General features: G+C 41.6%; 1 protein-coding gene across 1 annotated transcript in view; it reads right to left on the bottom strand.

The window, feature by feature from the left end:
* ttc9b (tetratricopeptide repeat domain 9B) overlaps nucleotides 1-23,985 on the bottom strand; it is a 28,905-nt gene that overhangs the window by 2,907 nt on the left and 2,013 nt on the right. The window contains exon 2 of the mRNA XM_061828244.1: nucleotides 44-226. Coding sequence (XP_061684228.1) covers nucleotides 44-226 — 183 coding nt within the window. The remainder of the gene's footprint in view (nucleotides 1-43; nucleotides 227-23,985) is intronic.

Here is a 23,985-nt window from a genome sequence, read left to right as displayed (position 1 = left end):
GAAGTAGAACAGAAAATAGAATATCATATTTTCCCACGCACACCTGCAGGCTCGCGGTTCTTGGCGTCTCGCAGGTAACGCAGGGCACATTCGTAGTCGCCCAGGTGGTAGAAGGCAATGCCGGCACGGTACATGGCCTTGAAGTGGTCCCTCTGGTGACCCAGTACCTTGAGGCAGTACTCCTTCACTCGCTCGTAGTTGACCAGCTCGGACTGCAACAGACAAGCTGCCGGCAGGGGAAGGAGAAAAAAAAAATTCCAGCGCGTGTTAGTACTTCAGCTAATTATTACAGTAAGAGAATGAGTTGCATACTTGCAGTAACAGGATGCCCAATAAGACCTAGTAGGCTAAATAATCCATTTGGCGGGGATCTTTTGAATGTAGCGCACACTCTGTCTGCAGGGGAACAGTCAGGTGACTATAAATAGACAATAGTAATGTGTCACATGCCAGAAAAGTCCCGTAAGCAGTTCTAGCTCCGAGGCCGGGGAGCAACACCCTCTGCATTCAACTATTGAGCTTAACATTAGGCCTTCACAGTATAGTCACTACTAGTGCACACTATTTTACAGGGACAATAGTGCTCACTGTCAGATAAGTTCACGTTTTTATTGTATTGCACAGTATGTTGTCGTGTCATTTCCTACCATAACGTATCATACAGTGTCCAATCCTGACATATTGCATCTGTATCGTACTGTATCACACCATATTTGTTGATATCTGACGGGCATTAATTTGAGTCCTCAAGAGACTTCTGCCCTCACTGCTCTTTGCCGTAGATACAGTACTGTATACGCTCCTTTGCCCCTCCCTCCTACTCTCATCTTGGCCACAATCCACACAATTGAACAACTGAGTCTTTTGGGAAGGCTCCTTTTATAGAGATTGTGCACCTACGTCACCGAAATCACGTGACTGGCCATATTGCCGGTCAAACAAAGCTTTCTTCAATGCTAAGTCCGTTGAGATGATACGAAAATACGTCTTATTGGACGACATCCAGAAATTTGTCTGATACCATTAAACATTTAGAAGGTTATAATAAACGAAGGTACGTGGAAAAGTGAAAGACACTCTGCATAGAGGAATCATATTTAATGCCGAAGTCAATGTTTTCGCAAATAAGAAAGTGGACTGTTCACCCATTTCTGCTGGTCTTGGACAACTGGAGCTACACATGGATCTGGTGAGTAAGTCGTCGAGATTTACACGGAAGAGTTTGAAAGCTTAGAAAAGTCTGGACACATACAAATACTTCGCTGCTGGATCAGTTCTCAGTCAATCCCACATCATGATACACCCACTCAGATTTTTTCAATACAAATACCAATATTTAAATAATGGTTTCACACAAACTAACATTCATTAACCATGACTGGAAAAAACATGTAGCCTCGGTACATGGTAGCGTATTGCTGCCACACGCTTACCTCCGTAAACAGACAGACGGTTTATGACTTTTTTTAAAATACGCATTGTTCTTAAATGAGTCAATTTGTCGTTATAAATACTTATTGATAATTTGAGATTGAAAAGAATAATTCTTACCTGAAATGATCGCTACACAGGCGTGTGTATTTCATTGGGCACCATCCATCACGTGCACGATCTCTATGCACTTCTCCTTTTTTCAATACAAATATCAATATTTAAATCAATGACCCCTAGTTTTACAGAAACCCGCATTCATTAACTATGATTGGGAAAAAAAATTAGGACAGGGAGTCGTCTCCTCCGTACACGGAAAGCGTATTGCGGCCACACGCACACACACACACCTCTAAACCTCTCTGCGACAGACTTTTTTTTTTTTTTTTTAAATACGCATTGTTCTCAAATGAGTCCATTTGGCATTATAGATACTAATTGGTAATTTGAGATCAAGAATGATTCCTACCTGAAATGAAGTGATCGCTACAAAGTTGTGTGTATTTGGTTGGGCACCATCAATCGTGTTTAATTGCCGAAATCAATCAATCTTTTCTGGTCTTTTCAGCTGGTATTCTAGAGAATGAGCTCATTAAATATCTGTCTCGTCTGTTGTCACAACCAACAGCATAACAAGTCTCGGGCATTGTGAATATTCTGCTCCGGTTCAATGTCTCCCCCAATGTCAAGACGCTCTGTTTGACTGGCAATATGGCGCCATGAAAACGGTGATGTCACATGCACGCGCTCTGTACCCAATCTTGACACTCACCTGTTTCCAATTAACCTGCTCACCAGCGGAATGTTCCAAAACCATTTTTGTTTGCTTTCCAGCTTTCCTCCACTTTTATCATTTGTTACTTCTGTCCGAGCTTTTTTGGAACGTATTGCAATCATCAAATTTAAAATGAGAGTAAGTGGGAGTAGAAAAAAATAACATTCATTAGTATGAACATTAACTCTATTATAACACCATTTTGATACCTTATGTTAACAGAACTGTCGCACATCATATCATACCTCACCATATCGCACAGCATTGTGGGATATCATCCTCAACCTTGCACTTTCGAGTGAGAGAACATCGTGATTTGGTTACCATTCAGTGCACGGAAAAGTAACTATTTTCCTACAAGCATCAGCACTTGTTTTTCTTCGAGATGTTCGATCTCCAAAATGCAGCAGCAATTCACCGCAGCTTTCACATCAGCTACAGTAATGCCCGAAATAACTTCATTAGTATAGACGCACACGCTCACGGCTTTTAGTCCACAGAAGGAAGGTTTTAAATGACTGCCGATGGCTCCGATATCTTATCACTCGCACGCCGCTCCTCTGCTGATCGTAACCACTTGCGGTTTTTACTTTCAGCTGCCCCCTTTGTTATTACTGGCTCTTCCGTCGCCCCCACCCATCTTGCTATGTCCTAATCTTCGCGAAATGTCAAAATAACTCCCCTCCATTCGCACTCCATCGTCCTCTTGTGTCACAGCTCCTTTTTTTTTTTTTTTAACCCTCCTCTCATCCGGCCTTTCTCCTCCTCCGTCTGCCCTTGACAAGCAGACAGCTCTGTGAACAACATGAGTCAGGGACTATTAGCTGGGAGGTGGGTTGAGTCAGGGGGTGAGAGACAGAAGAGGGGTGTGCAATGGTGAGGCCCGTAGGAAGAGGGCGGCGGGTGGTTGGGGGGGATGCCAGTGGGCTTGGGAGTGCGAGATGAGACTGAGAGGTGGGGTGAGGTTGAGCAGTGTGTTAAAAGGCGTTATTGCTGCTCTACCTGTCATTCCCCGTCAGTGTTAAAGTGTGTGTATGTGTGCGTATGTGTGTGCGTGCCTGTGCGTGTGTGTATCGAAAAAAACAGCGTAAGACAACGTGAGTGAGGCCAAAGACCAAAATGTTCTATCAAGGGAAGACACGTCATTATGGGACTTAGTCATGTTTCCGTCTTTGTTATACTTGTAGTTAAATACAAGCACACAGTACTTAGCCGTGGATTATTTCGTGTGTCCCACATTGAGAATCACTGCTGTGTAACATTTGACACAACGGCAGCAATGATTCCGAACTACTGTGCCACAGCACATTCGTATGCTGTAACTCGTCATTACAAATGGTGGGGAAAATTATTCAATTTCACGTGATTGGAGACAAAAATGATTTTCTAAAAATAATATAATGTGAATCCTCGCTGTACCTGTATGCATCTGACATATTGTGACAGAAAAACAATGAAAAGCTCTTCCACGAGATGGCACAAGATGAGTTGTATTGTGCAGTATCGTAACACATTTACCATACTAAGTAGAGTAATTTCCGGCCGATAAGCCGTGACTTTTTTTCACACACTTTCAACCCTGCGGTTTATGCGGTGATGCGGCAAATTTGTGCATTTTTTCGAATGGCCGCAAGGGGGCACTCGAGCGGAAAAGGTAAGAGAGAGATTGGTGGAATATATGTGCCACGGAAGTGACTTTTACCGGTCCGGTTTTGTTAACGCTGCGCTAGGGTATACTGCCGTGTCTCGGTGATTATTACCAGTATATTTTTTTAACCGGCTCTGGTAGCGCGGAGCTAGCGTTAAACTCTCTGTGTACCGTCTTTCATTGTAAATATCTCGTGTTTCAATGTGGGTTTCAATGAGTGTACTTGAGGCTTTTACACAGCTGCGGCGTATGTATGTACCAAATGGTATTTCCTTTACAGGCTAATAACCAGGTGCGCTCTGTTGGACGGTAATTACGGTAGTACTGTACAGTATTGTACCATACACTATCATCCCATTCTGTGTCTTATCCTGATGTGTACTCCTGTATCATATTTTATGATACTAAATGGCACAGTAGCAGACTGTGCCATTTTTAGCATATCGGGTCATATCATGCTGTGTAGTACCGGATAATATTCAAGGCACTAAATTGAACAATATCATACCATACACTATTGACTCATATCGTGTATTGTAGTACATAACAATCATATTTCATCATATCACGCTAGACATTACGGAAACATGCAGCTTTTGCACACACTATACATACAGTACTGCCATACTCTTCTGTAAGGTAGCATTCTGTATTTTATACAGTAGTATTCTAGTGCATCTTATTGTGTTGCATCATATTGCATAGTATGTTATAGTACTGTATTGTATGACATGGTACTATACAATATTTCATGTATCCTACCACAGCAAACAGTTTTGAGTGGTGTATCCTACTATAGTACCCTATATTGCCCTATCAGTTCCGCCACTGAGAACTTAAACGGTCTAATTCAGCTTTTGTCACGTTGCAGCCTAGCGATTTTAAGTTTTATGACTGCAATAATTTATGTCATATATTGCAAATACCACTCCTGGATACTTTTGCTGTTTTACAATGATAATCCTTTTTCTCCCTCACTTTGCGGGATGTTTTTGTGGGAAGTGAAGCCTCTTTTTCTCTTCCCTGCTATGTTTCTACTCATCTCTTTCTTGGCTGCACACAAGCAGAGCTCTTCACCTGAAATCTGATTTGATTGGCTGAAGTGGTGGCTGAACTCGCATGTGATTGGCTGATCCAGTTCAGAAGCTTGTAATGCTGTGCCACTTAGAATAGAAGCGCCTTCTCTTCCTTGAATGAAAACCTTTTTTATTTTGGATATGGTGTGTGTCCTCATGGATGGTGGCCATGAAGTGTAAAAAACAACACAAAAATAACTAAACACACAAGAGTCAATGGAAAAGACAATGACATTAAGCTAACAGGTAAGGCCTGGTTGCAGCCTAGCTTGGTCTCCATATTACACGACTTATGAGGTTTTACTCAACCAACTCTATGGCACAATATATATAGCAGACAATATAATGAAATGATTCCCAACAGTTTTGAGTCACTATGGATGCTGTCGCTTGGCGTTCGAGTAACTCACACTAGTCGTGTGTGTCGTCGATGCATAGCACTGAATAATTCAGTGTGGACATGAAGGAACGCACCGAGTCAATATCAATTAAAGTGTTTTGGTGTTTAAACGGGGCTCGCCGTCGCATGATGTGCTGTTATGTTTGTTTGCTAGATGAAAATGGTGTTCATTCTGGTTTGTTTGGTCATTTTAGGACACGCAGTAGATAAATGTTGAGCTAGCTGTTGTTGAAATGCCCATGAAAAGAAGAAGTGATACCCTAAAAACAAAAGTTTTGCGGCAACACGGTCAGAAGTTCACATGGAATCACACTAGATGCAGTTATGAAACTCTACTCATCTATATTGTTTTTACAACGATTTTGTACACACCCACCCATCACACCCCCATTAGGAGACATGAGCATGGCTTTCAGAGGGATTCTATAACAGCGTGTACCTAATGGGCAACAATGTTCCACAGTGGGCTGGCATCGACCCGCAACGCAGGCCTTGTAGTGCAATTATCGCATAAAGCGGGACAGCAAAACAAGAACAAAAGGGGCCGCGGTCCACGGAAAAGTCCGAAAGACAGTGGTGACTTTACGTTCACGTTTCCAAACTGTTCCATTCCAGTCCAGTAGGTGGTGGTAAGCACATTGCAGACTGATTGCGGAAAACAAGGGTTGTAAAGCTCTCCGGTGTGTGGCTTTCCAAATCAAGTCTAATCAGTATTATCAAATGCGGCTGGACTCCAAAGAAGGTGTAGAACCATTTTAAGGACGATCAGAAGAAAGGGACAGCACCCAGGACAAACTGTTCAGATTCAAAGCCATGCCAGCCTGGGTCCATATGTAATTTTTTACAATTTACTGAAAACTGACTAAAGTGTGATATTTGAATGAAATACCAGCCTTGTTCACTTAAAGTGTTTTTTTTTTTTGGACAAATGAATGAATCGATGTACTCTGTGCTGTTGTCAAGCACTCATTTATAAGTATTTCTGTTGCTCTCCCAAAGAAAAGTAGAATCAGTGCATTTTCTAGTTTCCACAATAATGGGGGGTGGGCTCCTAGTTTTGCACCTTGAGTTGCAAGCCTCATAACAATCCTAACCTTTACAAGGTTTCATTTCCCATCGGATTCTGGACGGGAGCTCTTTTGAAAATGTATTGATAACTGGTCTGACACTAATAAATATATGTTAAATCCTTAATGTTTCTTCGAAAAGAGGAAGTGATTTTTTTTTTTTTGCAGACGCTTGTTTTTTAAAACATCCTCTTTCTTTTGTATGACTTCTACTTTAACTATTTAAATTTTTGGATATCTTTGGAGACATCAAATTTCAGGTTGGAAGAATGACACTTGGACTATTTTTCAAGGCTGTGCAAAGTAAATTTGTCCAATCGAACCGCAACAATAGATAAGGGTTAATTAAAGGTTCCACGCCTCCCCCTTTAAAAAAAAAAAAAATCCTGTATGTACAAGTGATGACTGGCCTGCCGCACCCTATTGGCCCATTAGGCAGATGGATGGCACGCTAGAGGAAGTAGTGTGCTGAAATGCATTATGGGTGTGCTTATAACAGGACACTCTGAGCAGGCGGCGCACACACACCACACGAAAGTAACATCCCAGAAACTACACTCTGCATCACACTAGGAGACAGTGTGTCCGTACATTTAGCAGCTTTTTTTTTTTTTTTTTTTAATAAGTATTATAAGAAGCGGGCAGGCAAGAGTTATGAACCTCGACCACGATCATAAACAATGTTCAAAATTTTGGAACTGAAACGACCGCTCGACTGGATGTCTTCAACTTCTATACTGTGAATAAAGGCCACGCCTCAAATAGTACCTTCCTTTCGAGGCCAATCTTCCTGCCCCAATGAAGTAAATGGGAATAAAATTACTGGCCTACAGGGGGCAGTATAATGCAGACATACAGATAAATTAACAGGAGTTTCACAACTGACTCAGTAAACTGCAGTAATCCTTATTTTTGCACATGATGATGAATGTATGCCCGAGTATTACTATACTTTCTATCAATATGATACTGCAACATTTTCGTTCCTTCCATCGAATGTTTAAAAAGTGAAAACCGTGACAGATGCTTTGTTAGCTATCATATGGATTTTTTTATTTTATTTTTGTGTATTAAGGTAGCAGACTCTCCCAAGGCAAAGTGATGGCTGTTTCAACACTTCTAATTCTCTTGGTTTGATGTTTACTTTGACAGTAACTGTGCAAGGGAATTAACAGCTCGGAGTCTCTCAATGGAAGAATTATTTACTCAAGTGACTTGAAGTGAGTTTTTTTTGCCACCATTTACTCCTCATACCTCTTTTTTTTTTGGCTTGCAAGTCGAAGTAAATGTTGGTTGAGTGATGACTCTTATGTCAAGGTAACACGGTCTTCTGAGGGAAGAATGTCAGAACCTGTGATGGATTAAGACACCTAGGAACTTGTTTAAATTGTGAAATGGACATATAACAATGTCTCCTTGAAGGTCCCACTCTATTTGGCCTTGCGTACATAAGGATTAGTGGATGAACTTTCAAAACAGCAGATCAATAATTGACAGCCACAGCCGCCCGTACGAGGCAATGATTGAGAATGAAACGTATAAATTCTCGTGGCCGATGAGGTGACGACCTTGTAGCTTCGCCGAGTGAGGCTATTCTTCCCGTAATAATGACGCGATGCGTCTGATACGCTTTTGGCTTTGTGTTAATTTGAAAAGCAGCGTTTTGTGGGGAGGGGACGTTTGCCACGAAAGAGGACGACTAATGAGATGTGAAGCTGCACAAAGAGAGCGTCGCAGGCGATGCAAGGGAGGTTTGTCTAAATGAGCAACCTGATGTGAGCGCGGCCACGGAACAGTGCGCCGAGGTTTAATGGGATGCCGCAAATCTTACTGGCGCCAAGAAATAATTGCCATGCTCCTGGATTTAAAGGAGAGTGTAGGAAAATCTACAGAAACTTTAAGGATACAGGACAAGTGGGTGAGTGTACAGTATCGTGGAAAATATTTGTTTGATTTGCTGTTTTAAGAGTGCTATGACTTTATGTACTGTAACTGCAACATCAGTCAGTAGCTGTGATTTCCAACCACCGCCAAGGAAGATCTTTTTCCACCGTGCCGCCCCAATAGAAATTATTTCAAAGAATTCTTCACCAATAATGGAACCTATAACTGGTACAACACAATTGAAGGAATTAAAAAAAATGTGATTGGAAATAAAGAACCAATAATAAATAACTGGGATAATGTAGGTGCAGAAGGGTGCACACCCTCTTAAAAATGGGAGGGAGCTGTGTTCAGAATTAATCACATTGAAATGGGAGTGAGTACACTCCTGTCACCATTAATGTGCCTCTGATTACCCACAAATACCATTTCGGATTTTCTACCAGGCTTTTGCTGACGCTTTTTATTTTATTTTATTTTATTTTGAAGGGCAACTGTAATCAAATGCATGAGTTTTAGTATGTTATTAATGGAAAAAACGCCAGCCGACATGAACCCATGCATTTTTTCACTACAAAACATGATTTTGATGAATACAGCTTTTTGTAACTCCCGCCATGAAAATCCTCTCGAGGGATTTGTTTTCGAGAAGAAGCAGGAAGTGACGTACATGGCAGGACCGCCGTCAAGTGGACTCGTTTGTTTCTATCAGTTTTACCTCCGGGTAGGTAGCTCATTGTTCCTTCATGTTAGCCAAAATGCCTGCTTGTTGCATTGCTGGACATTGCTTGAAAACTTGGGAGGATGGATTTACCCTTCATAAGCTTGCAAGAGTCCCGGTTCGTTGTGAAAAATGGATTGGAGGGCTGCAAAGGACGAGAGCTTTGTGGGTTCCAAATGACAGGTAGGTGTGTATATAGCTACTTAAAAAAAAAAAAATACTTTGGGGCAGACCACGTAATCCGTCTCTCATAATGTAACAAAAGATCCAAGTACGTATGACAGGGGTGCTAAATGTATCTGTGCGCATTCGACAACGCTGTAAAGCGGCCCGGCTCGGCGCCGTGATAAGCCACCTCTGCGGTGAAAATGAGGCACGCCGGCCGACAAGGCCGAGCCGGCCGCTGCCCTTGTCGCCCTTGGCTCATTGCGGCGCCGGGCCGCGATGGATCACCTCCACCACGAAAGTGGATCGGACGGGGAAGCGGTTTGGCCCTGATTGCATATCATCTGAAGATGGCTCGAAACAATGGGGTAATATTTCCCCAGTAACTTCACTCGGTTGTGTGATGTTCTCTGCTTCGAAAAGAGCTTCCGTGTCAGAAGGGGCGTGTCCTATAGTAGGGGCCATGGCGAATGTCCAGGCTAACGTCATGGACAGGAGATGCAGCCAATATGGCGACCACTTGGATGTCGTCGAGTGACACTTCCGCAACTTTGCGCATGGATGACGCGCTATCCGCTCATATTTATTTTTTCGTGTAGACATTGAAGTGAATAATATATGTATTTTTCATTTCACTGTCTATTTTAGGATGTTTATAGGGATGACACTTGACTTTTTGAAATTTTCACTTACTGCACAAAGATAAAAACAGAGAGAACACAATTTCATTCTGGGACTGGACCAAATTAATTTCCATTCATTTCGATGGAAGACTCTTTAGTTCAGACACTCCAGCATCTCGGAACGAAACAGGTACTTAAACAGAACTTCCACAAGGTGGAAAAAAATGACAAAATGAAATCTTGTCTTAATATACTCACAAATGTACTTATTCGTTGTAAAATCTGAGCCTATTTGGTTGAGCCTAAAACTTGTGTAGTCTTGCAGGATAGCATTTCCTTGTTCTACTTGTCAGTATATGGCGCTGGCATTGAGAGATGAGTAAACATACATTATATGAAGAATATAAAGATTTCACACCAATGAAGTGAAACGTGATCACTGCCCACAAAGGCCGGGAATCACTGCATAAATGTACTGCACTAAGAGTTTTACAGTGCTCTATATTTCAATGGAGCACTTTTCAAAACATTTAAAAATCATTTTTCCAGATCTTGTACTGTAAGTTCCTTTCACCATAATGAATAAAGCTGCCTTGCCTACATCTTCAGCATCGATGGTGCAGGAACCCCGCGGCTTTGCCTGCGGCATCATGTCGCGTCGTCACCGAGACTGGTTTTCATTAAGACGCAGCTGCAAGCGCAAGAGCAATGAAACAAGCTGATAGAAGAGACACAAAGTGGAGGAGGATTGAGACGATGAGGGAACTAAATCCATTAACAGAGGAGGGGGAAACACAAAACGCCACCTTTAACGCCAGATTAGTTTTCCCCGCTTCCTGACGTTCTCAACTCATTTCCTCTCCGGACGCTTCTCGCAATTCGACTCATTTTAAGACGCACCTTGGCCCCGCTGATTAGTCGGCTGTCCGTCACCTTGTAATTAGTTCTGCGGGAAGATATTGCAGAGAGAGTGGGAGAGAGAGAGAGGGAGACATCACTCTCCCCCACGGCGTTGCTCATTTCCTCACACGTGCAAGGCTGACCACTCCATGCTAGATTTGTCACCCCCACCCCCCACCTCCACCTCCCAAATTCCATGCCATCAGCAGTTTATTTTAAGAAGTTAGTTTTCTAATAAATACAGTCGACTCCTCCCCACCACTAAGGGCCACATATAGGGAACTCTGTCCTCCGCTATTTGACCCGAGTCTGTAGATCTAAGAGTTCTTGTGTTTCTATTCCACGAGCATTTGTTTCAAATATTCAGGACATAGACCTGATATATATTAATTTATACACCAGTAGCAGAAATTTGTAGCCTATTTTCAAGCTGCCTCTGACGTCTTTGTTCTGGTGAGAGCCCGAGCTGCAGCTGTTTGATGCTCTTTTGGGGAAGTCCTGTCAGAAGACTATCAGAAAAAAGAACTTTTTATTTTTAAGGTATAAAGAAAATTCATATAAATAGTCATGAAAGTATTTTTAATTAAACATGTTTAACATTACTGTAGTTATTTTAACACTGGTACATTCTTCTACAACACTTTAATTGATATTGGGTTTAATTTTTTTTCATGTATCTTAAATGACCATTAATAATGGTCAAGGTAATTTAAAACCAAATTGGTCAAAGATTTTAAAGTAAAATGACTTGTAAATATAAAAACAATCCAATAATGTCAAAGCAGTAAGGGTTTATAATGTAATTAGTAGTTTTCTGCTAACGGGGCTGCTATTTAATAGGCTGGTGGTGGCTAATATATAGGAAAGGAAGAAAACTTTCTGGAAAAGTCAATCATATAGTGTACGTACAATATAATCTCTGCAAGCCTGTTTAAGTAACACTATTTTGCCAGAAGTCCATAATAATATTTCCATCTCGCGTAATTAATCCAAAATATTGTTTTTACTCAATGACACATCCAAATACATTTTGCACCTTCTTTTAAATGCTCCTAATGGCCACATCGATATAATGCCATATCCGCTACCTCCGTGGTTTCTGTTTCATTTGTGACTTAGTCACACTTTAGAGAAACCGAATGCACCATGATCCTCACAAAATACTTTTTTTTTATAAAGACAAGCAGAGGATTTAATTTGACGTCAGAGCACTCGGACAGAACGAATGGCCTCTCCTGCCTCCCCACTGCTAAGAATAGCTTCCACCCAAAGCGATGCTGCTCGTTATCATGAAATCACGACGTCGGCTTTAGCACGACGGCTCATCTGCGACCATTACGGCTTGGACTCATTGGCCATTCCCCACCTTTGCAGCCTGATTTTCAGAACCTTTTGCACTTCTGCTGTCACAGAAAGAGAGCAATACAGCGTCCTGAACCTGACTGTAGGAACGAGGCAGTCTATTCTGTAATGAAACGCTGCAAACTTATTTTAGCGATTTGTTCAAATGTCGGTAGACTTATATTTTACAGAGTTTATACTTTCATTTGATCAATTTGCTTTCTCTTATTCGTGATCTTGTCTGACAACACACGTCTCCGAGGCCTCTGCATTCCTCTCCAGACAGAAGTTATGTATAAATGCAGTATTTAGGCTCCCACAGATGAGAGCGGACGACATTTCCTTTCCTCCACGCGTCGCGCAAATGTCACTTTGAAAGCCTTCCTTCAGTTTAAGATTCAAGTGAATGGACCACTACACCATCAGCGACTCTGACAAACACAATTTATCCAAACAGTTACTTCAATAAATGCAAAAGTGAGCTTGTTACTACCCACCTCTGCCCTCAGATTATTTTATATTGACTGAAATGGCTCCAGATGGTTTCGCTACGTCAGCTCCAACGAGTCACGATCAAGCAAATCCAAGTCAGTTTTTGAAGTCCAGCACTCAGAGGAATTTAGACTTACACATGGAATACTATACGTGGAAATGTATATGCAACTCCTTCTCCTGGCAGAGGTTCGGCCAAATATAGACCAATAAATCTCGACCTGTCGTCCAACTTGGAGTCAGTTTGCACCCTTCGACATTGTCTGCCACTGCTGAAATAGTTGCTGACTCAGGATTAATGCTCATCTTCTTAAATATTTATATGAGCGAAAAGGCGAGATCACAGATGATTGCGCTAATGTTTTCCTCCATTGTCGGTAATAGTTTGGGGTGGGGTTAATGTTGCTAAAGAGGATAAAGAGCAGGCTGTGTCCGGTCATTGTTTTCTTATTTAAACATGCTGTATTTTCTATTTAGTGTCAGATTAATATTTTTTTTTCATTGTGAGTAAAAGCAGACACTCAAATAGCATTTAACCGTGGTTTAATAAAGCATCAAAAAGCCTTTTACTGAGGTTGTCTGTGCTTGAAGGAACATTGTTGCTGCTGTTTGTTTGACTGATCACTCAATGTCATCGGTGGATGCTACACAGACTTTTTTTTTTCTTTAAACTTTGTTTTGTTTGTTTTTTTTTTTTGCCTGACTTGCTACCTCCTCTGCTGATGTAATCTACCAAACACGGTGCTTGCGCTCAGTTCTGGACAAATTGGTAGTGACATTTTCAAAGGGCATCAATCACAGAACTACATTCAAATGCACCATCCTGTCCTGTTATCTATGGACACTAAACTAATTCCTGGTTACTTCCTTTGCTGTTTTCAAAGGGCATCAAGCGCAAAAATATACTTCAATGTCCTTCCCTGGTATGTCCTGTCAAATTTATTTCTAGCTTACTTTAAAAACTACACCAACCTGTAGTACATAAATAAAGAGGGGGATAAAAACAAATGACATTAAGGCCAGACTACTCCAAGGAATATTTTATTATATTTTATTTTTAAATGGCTGGTGAAGGAGTTTGTCTAATGTTAACAGGAAGGTCCATTGGGGAGTGGTCCATTCACTGGTTACCAAAAATAATTACAAATGGATGAAAACTGGTTTTGAAAGTGATTTATGTCTCACAGTTCTAGAGAAAGGGGTTCAAATCCCGGCCCTGTCTCGAGCATATGGCAAAGCACAGGACTCAAATGCAGGACTCAGAGGCATAAACATGATTTACGAGTGAAGTTTAATTCAGGCAGAGGTCATACACTGGTAGACCGTCCCAAAAGGGCAGAAGTATAAAAAACACATGGCAAAAGGCAAGGTCCAATAATCTAGAAACGAGGTCCGATAACCACGAGGCTAAACTTGAAACATGAACAAAAACAAGACTTTGACTATAGTGGCACAGAAACTGTAACAGAGATGCACTACAAGACGTTTGCGTACTCACACACAATGATGCAGTGTCACACACAACAAACTGCGCCTGAAAGTGACAAACTCAAGGCTTGTATGCCTGGCCTATTTAGCATCCATACAGCGCAGGTGAGGGGGTGCTGCCAGCGGCAATGACTGGGCCATGCCCCTGACAGAGCCTGCCTGTGTGCAGTTTGCATGCCCTCCCTGCCTGCGTGGGTTTTCTCTGGGCACTCCGGTTTCCTTGAACATACCAAAAAAACATGCATTCATTGGGCACACTAAATTGCCCCTAGGTGTGATTGTGAGTGTGACTGTTGTCTGTCTCCATGTGCCCTGTGATGACAGCTGGGATAGGCTCCAGCACTTTTGTGACCCTTGTGAGGATAAGCGGCTCAGAAAATGGCTGGATGGCCGAAACCTTCATTGCGGCCTAATGTGCCTCATGGCATTGAGAGCTCTAATTTACTAATCCGTTCAAGAGCTGCTGTTGGTCATGACTCACGCACATTGTGTTCAAATAAGTTTACAATGTTTTATAGCCTAATAAATTTAAGTGAGCTTAATGTGTGTGTGTGTGTGTGTGTGTGTGTTGTGGGGTATGAATAACTACAGTACATATATATTTTTTGTGATTTGTCAGAAATGTATCCACTCAATAAATGCCAGTTCACTGCGGATAAAACCCAACTCGGGTCATGTTAATGTTGCCTTCTGCTGTTATTTATCTCTGTTGTTTTTCTTTGCCATTTGACCTTTTTCCTCTCCATCAATCCAATCTCAAACCTCCTCGTCTTCAACCACATTTTCAATAAATATCCCTTCACAAGTGACAACAGATGGAGCATTACCACGATTACTCCAACATAAAAGAAGCATACAAATCTACCATCCTGCATGCCTCTGCAACCGAACGGGGCAAGTTAAAAATGAAAACTCATTTTCTTCTATTCCGCTTGTTTTGAGGTCACGGACCGCCTTTCGCCTCGAGTTGCCCCGATCCCGTTTATCCCCCCAGTCTCTGACGATAAGCCGATCATATTTAAGAAATCTGTCCGGTTCTGCTCGCCGTCTCTCAATTTAGCTCCCCTTGCATCCATTGGTGTTTGCCCCCCCCCCCCTTTCACCCTAATCTGTGGAGCGAATATGAAAAGATGAGCAAGTGTATGAAGGGTACAGTAGAGAGTGAGCGCCAGCCATGACCAAGCCATCTGCAGCCCTGCCCGGCATGCGGCGAGCATGCCGTGCTACTCTATGGCAGACGTATGCACACGGAGGGACACCTGACACACCTCCCTGACCATCCCCCCCCCCTTCTCTTGCCCTTGAATGACAGCGAAAATTCCTCCTTTCCTCCCTTAAGCATGCAGCAACCTTTCCTGGTGAATATCGAGCCTCAATTTCACTTCTCATTTTATCTCGTGCAGCCCCCCACCCCCTGATTACGAGAGTTGGCAGAAAATGAGAGGTAGGACTATAGTCTCGTATCCTGGATGTATGCAAGCATGCAGTGGACTTTGTAGTGTTGCCAGCGACTGACGTTGTGCCCCCAAAACGTTGTTATAACGTAATTATAATCAGAACTTCGCCTCTTTTAATTGCGCTACGAAGAAGGCCGCGGTCCAAACAGATGTCGATGACTGGGTGTTTAGAGTGAAATAATTAGGATATTAAAGGTTCGATCAAAAGCCTTGAAGGATTTAAGTGCTAAAATTAGGATAACGGTTGATGTAGTGGAAGCATATAGAGAAAATGCTATGGTAAGAAATGAGTCAGGGATAATCCTCGCTTTTATTATTCAGGCAAAGAAAAAGATGAGAAAACAGGGGAAGAAAAAAAACACTGTACAGGAAACGGGGTTTTACTGTATATGGATTCCATGTCATTTTCCTCCCATTAAGTGTCATGATCTTGACAAAACATCGACACTGACATCATTGAGTATAATGAAATCTGTTTAATTTTCTATAAAGCTTGTCTTCATTCGGGTCACGGGGGAGCTACGCCAGCTGACTTTAAGGTGAGAAGCAGGTTTACAGCCTGAATAAAATTGACCTTTTCATTTTCTAGACTTGGGTTTTGGGGATCTGAAGTGGATCCCATCTGATTGGTGGACCGGTTCAGTCAATCACAGCGCACACGCGTATACGTCGCAACAGACGACTATTCACACTTTCAATGAGTGGAAAGGGAACAGATGTCACCTGCACTGAAGTCGGGGGATTGTACCACCATATCATCAGTGACTCACGAATAATCATTTGGGTGGAAATCGGTGTCAGTGATCAATATTGCTTTGATGAGGCTGACAGTGAACAAAATGTTTGTGTGCACCTACACACCAAACACTTGTATAAAAAGAAGCCAAACAAATTAATCAGCAAACAATCTTTAAAGTCATGTAAAAGATTAGAGGCATCAGGTATGACTTAGAAAAAAAAAAAAAGTTATGGTGGTACTCAAGCGGAAAATGGTAAGGTAACAATCATAGAAATACATGTTATGAAAACAGTATTCTAAGTAATTGGACTTTGTAAAAACAGTGATAACATAATGAAACGATGTATAGATTGTTTTTTTTATTTATTTTTTGCTTTAATGCGATGGACATTGTGCAGGTCCTTGCCTACCAGGACGGTACCAGTAGGCCCGAAATGTTGATACTCCCTGTCTGCATGTGTTTCTGCACCTTTTGTGTTTCAAATGTCTAGGTTTATAACTACCATGGTTATTATGTGTTAGCGTGAAGGTAATGGAATTTTAATTTGAGTTATGTGGTTTGTTAAAGATACTTGATTAAGATGTCTTGGTTTTATGTTTGAACTTCAACTGGGAGAAAAACATTTGAAGATACGACTTCGCCATTGTTTTGGGAAAAACTGTTTATCTGCCGCTTGTTGTGAAGTTCCCACTATTGCCACTATTTAGTTCCGGAACTCGAATTTTCGCCCACAATTCATAAATAAATAAACCATTAAACTGTTTGTATCTTGAAAAACTTGAAAAAAGTGTAGCCACTACTGTTTTCATTTAAACGCTTCAGTTCTAGTACTGCATAGTTGAATGTGATTCTAGACAGAATTATTTGTAGTTTTTCCTTTTCCATGTGCCCAGAAATACTGATCATCAACATGAAAGCAACCACTAGGATAAAAAAAAGTGTTTTTTTTCTCATTGTGTAACCAAACAAACAATTCCAACTCTTGAACGGCGTCGCTTCCAAGGCTGCGACTCAGCTCATGACTCATGCCACTCCGGCGGAACAAAGCAACTTTTTGTGGCAGACATCAGAGTGTGCAAGGAGTTGGGAAAAGTCAGACTTGCAGATTCTCACAAGCGTGGCTTCTTTGTCTTTTGCTCTTTGAGCCTCCTCATTGTTCCGTTTATGATGATGCAGGTACATTTCACCGGGACAGATTTGAATGCACTTGTACTGGAAAAGTCCAGCGATGCTCAAATAAAGAAGCGCACCTAAAGGCGGAAGCAGTAACCACAAAAGTACAACCCAATATGAGCCGAAAATTTCTCAATGAATTTGCTGAGGAATGATAAGTAAAAGACAGACAGCCGGCGAAGACTACTGCATGCTTCAACCGACCTTTTTCCAACAAACTGATTCTTACATCGATGTAATCTCAATTCATTTTAACCTAATTGTAGAGAACATGCCAACTTGCACTCGTCCTTTGTCAAGCAATAACGAGATCAATGCTCGTGTTTTAAGTTCTCAGTACAGTAAGAATATACACATGGAGCCATGACACTCATCCACTTTCTAGCAACAGTGAGCTAAACTTGGCGCCTCCCCAGATACATCCTCAAAGAACATTGATGTCATACAGTCGAACCTCAATTTTTAATAGGTTGGAGGGGCTGTCTGTTAAATAAGAACCACTTTTTGTACCCATCCATCCATCTGTATCTGCACCCAACGCTGTACAAAGTTATTGCAAATGTTTTAAAAATAAAAAAGCTTGTAAAAGGTTTGAAACGTTTTAGTTACTTTGTTGGTCAATGGGAGGGATGAATTTGAGTTCCAACTGGACACTATTTTCTGTCCATTAAATCGGAGTCCATTCCATCAAGGTTCCGCTTCCTTGACACCGATAACCTCTCATTGTAACATTGGTTTATCAGCTCAATCCTTGAAGACCCTGGATGATGTCAAACAAATAACTTCCTCCATTGAGGTAGTAGACGTGCTTCAGGAGTTTGACATTGAATGCCACGAAGTGCAGTTTTTCATGTAGAGCGAGAAGAGCAGGGGGGAGAGGACACAACCTTGGGGTGCCCCGGTGCTGTTAGTGCGTGTGGATGAGGTGGTGTCCCACAGCCTCACCTGCTGTCTCCTGCCCGTCAGAAAGCTGTAGATCCATTGGAAGATGGCAGGCGAGACACTTAGCTGGAGAAGTTTGGGGGAGAGGAGTTCAGGGATGATTGTCAAACGGAGAGCTGAAGTCCAGGAACAGGATCCTCGCATAGGTACCCTCGCTGTCAAGATGTTCAAGGATGAAGTGCAGACCCATGTTGATGGCATCATCTGCAGACCTATTTGCTTGATAGGCAAACTGCATTGAGTCCAGTTGGGGACCTGTGGCACTCTTGAGGTGGTCCAGCACAAGGCGTTCAAAAGACTTCATGACCACAGAAGTCAAGGCAACATGCCTGTAGTCATTAAGACTTGAGACTACTGCTTTTTTGGGGACCGCTATAATGGTGGAGTGTTTGAAGCAGGTTGGTACTTCACACAGTTGTAGAGACCTGTTGAAGATCTTTGTGAAGATAGGAGCAAGTTGGTCTGCACAGACTTTGAGGCAGGGTGGTGACACAAGGTCTGGGCCCCGTGCTTTGTTGATCTTTTGTGGTTTGAAGATATGTCTTACGTCCCCTTCATGGATGCTAACCGGTGGAGTGGAAGGTGGTGCGGCTTGGTGGGTGCATAGTGTGGAAGTGTCTATTTCAAATCTGCAGTAAAAGCTATTTAGGTCGTCGGCTAGCCCGCTAGTTTACTACCGGGGGAGAACGTTGCTTGTATTTAGAGCGATTGTAATCCGTGCCAAACTGATTTGGAGTCATTAGTGCCGAGATGATTTTCCAGTTTAACTGCATAGTCCCTCTTTGCAATGTTCATTTCGTTAGTCAGCTGGTTTCTTGTGCGATTGTAGAGGGCCCTGTCCCCACTAAGATATGCAATCTCTTTAGCCTGGCGGAGTTGTCTAAGTCTGGCTGAAAACCACAGCTTGGTGTTGTTGGTACACACACACCTCCTCACAGAAACTGACATACGTGGTAAGAATATCAGTGAATTCATCTCGGATGTGCGCCAAATTTTCAGACACTCCAGTCTGTGCAGTCAAAGCAGTTTGGAAGTTCTAATTTTGCCTTGTTGGTCAGCTTTTTAACTATTTTACTAAAGGCTTCGCACATTTAAGTGCTTACCTGTAGGGTTAGCATATTCCACCGCCTTTCGATTTCCAAGTTAGCTCTGAGACGCGGTCCGCACGATAAAGATGAAAGCCGGGTAGCGTAACAGCATCGTCGAGGATGTGTCCACAAAGCCAAGTCTCCGTGAAGCACATGGCAGCAGAACATCCAAAGTCTTTGTAGGTCTTGATCAGAAGCAGAAGTTCATCCACTTTGTTGGCTAGGGAGTGTTGCGAGACGAATCGACAGGAGCGCTAGTCGATATCCCCTTTTCCGCAGTTTAAATTGTGAACCAGCCCGCGTCCACCTTCGTCGCCGACGCGTAGCCTTCAAGAGTGCGCCGACGAGTAACTCCGAATAAAGATTCTCAGCAAATTGGCAAGTGTTGTTGGGGGGAAATCTGGAGAAAACTCTCTGATGGTTAGCAAGTCCTCTCTTGTGTGCTTGAGTCCCGAGACACCCGAAAAACACGCAAGCACAAACAATACCGGGGAGAATGTGCAGAAGGCTGCCACAATGGTAGGCGCCATCTTGCCATCTTTTTTTTTTTTTTTGCTTTAATGCAGTGGACATTGTGCTGGTCCTTGTGTGTGCTTGTTTATCAAATGTAGCCGGAGAAAACAGTGACTCACATGTACTTAGCACTTGCTCACCATGTTGGGTATACACAATAACTATAATATAGTAAAAATGAATCAATTAATTGATTGTTTGCCCCCGCCCCCTCCTTTCAGGAAATGTACCATTTATTTTATTACTCTATGAATGAACAAGCACATGAACCTGTGATAGTAGCAACAGTGAGCCTGGGCTGTGTGCAGGATTACGAGTACTCCTACTATAACCAGAGGGAAAAGGCACAGTTCTGGTTGCCATGGTAAATATGGCCCCCTGTTGAGAGTATGGCACTCCCCTCCCCCTTCCACTCCCCCCCCCACCCGTCTGTGTGTGTGTGTGTGTGTGGTGTGTGTGTGTGTGTGTGTGTGTGTGTGTGTGTGTGTGTGTGTGTGTGTGTGTGTACTGTATGTATGCGTGCTGGCTTTTCCTCTGCCACCACACTGACCAATCCCCTTTCCCTACTTCCTTATCCCATTTCCCTCATCTCTTTAAATCAACCCCCCCTCCCCTCCCGTATTTCCTTCACACCACGGCGGCCTCTGTAAAGACCGCAGACGCTGGCGACCTTCAGTGCATCATGGAAGAGGAATTGTTGTAGTTCAGCTAGTCATGAGTCACCCAAAATAGCCACGCTACTAAGACCTTATTAACGGCTCTCATCTTTAATTGGCTTGACGTTTTATTTGGTAAACCTTCACAATCTAATGTGTCCTATCTATTTTTTTTAGGGATCAAGACAGTGATTATTATAGATTAGGAGCATTTGTGATACTTTTGACTTTTCATAGTTACTTGATTTGTGCATGGTACCTACAGAGCCTGGCCACAAATGGCAAAAAAAAAAAGTAATTGACGCTGTTTTTAATTACCTATATCAAATGTTTGAACCATAAATGTACCACAGACATTGTATGTTTGTGAAGGCTGTAATGTGTGATACAACTCATGGATTGAATCGTGCAGGTGACTTTATTTCTGTCTCTGATATGTGAATATCCTCTTTTGGGACCTTTTGGACAATACCCGTTCCTTTATTTTGTACTTTATTACTTTGGATTATCTATTGTTAATATTTTACACTTCACTGGCATCCAAGTGGATGACAAAGAATTTCATGTTTCCCTAGTGCTTTTATGAAAATCACTGAATATTCACACTCAATATCTATAACATTGATATACTCCCACATTTCTGTTATGTTGAAATATTTGGTTTTCTATTATTTAGTCGGGCTTTGCGCGTTAGTGCTGTTCTGCGTGATTGCATCAATGAATAATTGATGCGGAGAAAGACAATCACGGGCAAAACAAGTTCAGGTCGGATTACTGGAAGTACTCTTGTTGTTGTTATAATAACAGACGCTAAGCGCACCTGCCTCCTAACACCTCTGCCTGCTTCTAATGAAGCTCTTAAAGCAACAGTGATGCTGCCCCCCCCCCCCCCCCCCCCATCGTTCGAGTTAGAGAAAAAAGCCACATTGGTCTTTTAGTGTGAATGTCTTTTAACTTCAAGCAGATCCCGATAGTACAATCAGGATCCAACCTTGCCTTTCGAGACGCCATCTTACATCATCCATTTGATGAGCCACAATATAAGAGTACACCGGCACCATAGATTGCCTTGTGTGAAATATTGCAACGCTTCGTCATGGTGACCCTGCCTCAGTAATACAGAAATACATCATTTGCTTATTGGAAAAAGCAAGTAATACAATGAAAAATAGCAAGACGTTACCGGTACTTGCAAGAGAGTCTCAAATGTGCTCATTATTTTGATGGGAATGCCCTGTGGATTGTAATGTGTTCAACTGTAATATTCTGCAATAGTATGGAAAAATATGGGTGGGGAATCTACGTTATGATTGCTTGTAAAATATATGGGTAGCCATGACATTAAATGGCCAGAAGCTAAGCTACACTGTGTGCTGACAGATGAGACGTGTGGCTAAATCGCGATCTAGTTGGGCTTTTTGTCACCTGCAGAATATGTTTTGTGTGGCAAACCAAACAATCTCCCCGTCACATTATATCCCTGCCACTGCATTTAGTAAAATCCACATGCATCCCTTTTCACTTATTCTTAAATTAAACTGCATTCAGTAGTATATTTCTATCTACATACCAGTTAAACCAAGCTACAGTATATAAACGAGACTTTGTTCTGAGGCTGAAACTGATTAATTCTATTTCCATTAATTTTAATGGGAAACATTGCTTTGGTTGGAGAACTGTTTCTCTAAAAAATTACAGTATATTAGTGAATTGTGCTTCCACAAAATGAATAACAATCTGAATTTTTTCACAAATGTACTCTGGCTAAAATATAGAGACGGTTTAATTGAATCTAAATGTTTTGCGATCTAGCGGAAAAGCATTTAACGGTTCTGTCCGTCAATACACATCACTGGTATAAAAGATTCGTAATAGATACTGTAGGTAATCATTTCCGAACCAGTTAAGTGAAAGTGGATCATTTCACGTGGCACACCTGATGATCTCGCATGGCACGCCGGAGTGGTTTAGAATCCCTCAAAAATATTTCACTCAAAAATAGCATCTCCAAATTATTCATTCAAATATACAAACTTCAGTGAACTGCAATGAATCACCCATGGCACCACACTTTTGTCTGTATGAATGACTCAAACATGCAATTGCCTGGAAATCTCAGGGCCCCCAAACAAAACCTGATGAATAAACTTAACTTCCATTTAAAACCATTTATTGTTGTTTTAATCTTTATTCATGCATTTAAAACGCACAAAAAATGCTCACTCTACCGTGAACATCAAGCGCTCTTCCTCCCTTCTCACACAACGGAAAATTCTATTCCTAGATGTGGGGGACTCAAGTCAAATAACTTCAATCAGGTCAACTCCAGTTGCCCTTTTATGACTTACTACAGTATTTGCTTTCCAAATACATAAAGATTTGACTTGAATCTCACGTGAATTACATAACTTCCCTTTCTGCTTTAAAGAAAGAAACAAATTCAAAGCTTACGTTATTGATAAATTCTGCATAAAAGAAGATGGCAACCTGCACGGCAGGGTTATGCTCGTTTTGGGTGTTACATTGTAGTCTACAACTATTTTTAGTTTTATTTTTCAAAATCAGTTAGTTTCAATTAGTTTTTAAAGCAGATTAATTAGTTTTTAAAGCAGATTTGTTTTTGTTTTTCCAAAACACTTCATTTTAGTTTACTTTTTATTGCTTTTAGTATTAGCTTTTCCCCCGTGGTTTATTTGACAGTGATTTTATTTTATTTTTTTAAATCACAATTGTGCAAATAAAAAAAAATCAACAAAAACACCATCTAAAAAAAAACGCTATTTTATGAATGGAATAATCAAATACAGGTACTTTATAGTTGCCCCCAGAATTTAAAAAAAATAACTGCACTGCATAGTACTGCTTCAAAGATTAGCAGCATTAGCTGCATCACGCAATGTATAGTAAAAACATTAATGAAACGCATGCTGTAGTATGTTGAAAAGAATTCTTGTTCTTATTAGGCACGTGTTCCATTGGTTGCTAAATAGCAAATTTCTCAAGCGGACTTTCAGATTTGTGACTGTTAGACAACAGATAGGAAGTAAGCTTATTTTTAGCTGCTGTATCTTCAGTGAAAAGACATCCAGTCTTTTCGTCGTTGTTATTGTTGAGTCCGTAAGTACTGTGACGAAGCTTTTCAAGTTTTCCAAGTACTGCAGTTAAGAAGTGTTGTTAGAATGTTGGGATTTTTGTGGTGGGAAATGGTAGCGTTTTTCCCAAAAGACCTAAAACCAAAGTAGAGGTTCCATAAAGGCGCTAGCTAATTGGTAGCCATTTCCGTTAGCAACACGTAGCAACAACAACAGTTTAGATGGAAAAGTTTGGTGGCAAAACTTGCTCCTCCAGTCCGGAGAGCAGTCAATATGACAGCGCTGCTCGATTACGTCACTTCTAGTTACTTTT

This window comes from Syngnathoides biaculeatus, chromosome 8 (genome assembly GCF_019802595.1).
Source record: "Syngnathoides biaculeatus isolate LvHL_M chromosome 8, ASM1980259v1, whole genome shotgun sequence".
Taxonomy (NCBI): Eukaryota; Metazoa; Chordata; class Actinopteri; order Syngnathiformes; family Syngnathidae; genus Syngnathoides; species Syngnathoides biaculeatus.
The sequence above is the reverse complement of the archived record's forward strand: the minus strand, read 5'-3'. Positions and strand labels throughout refer to the sequence as shown.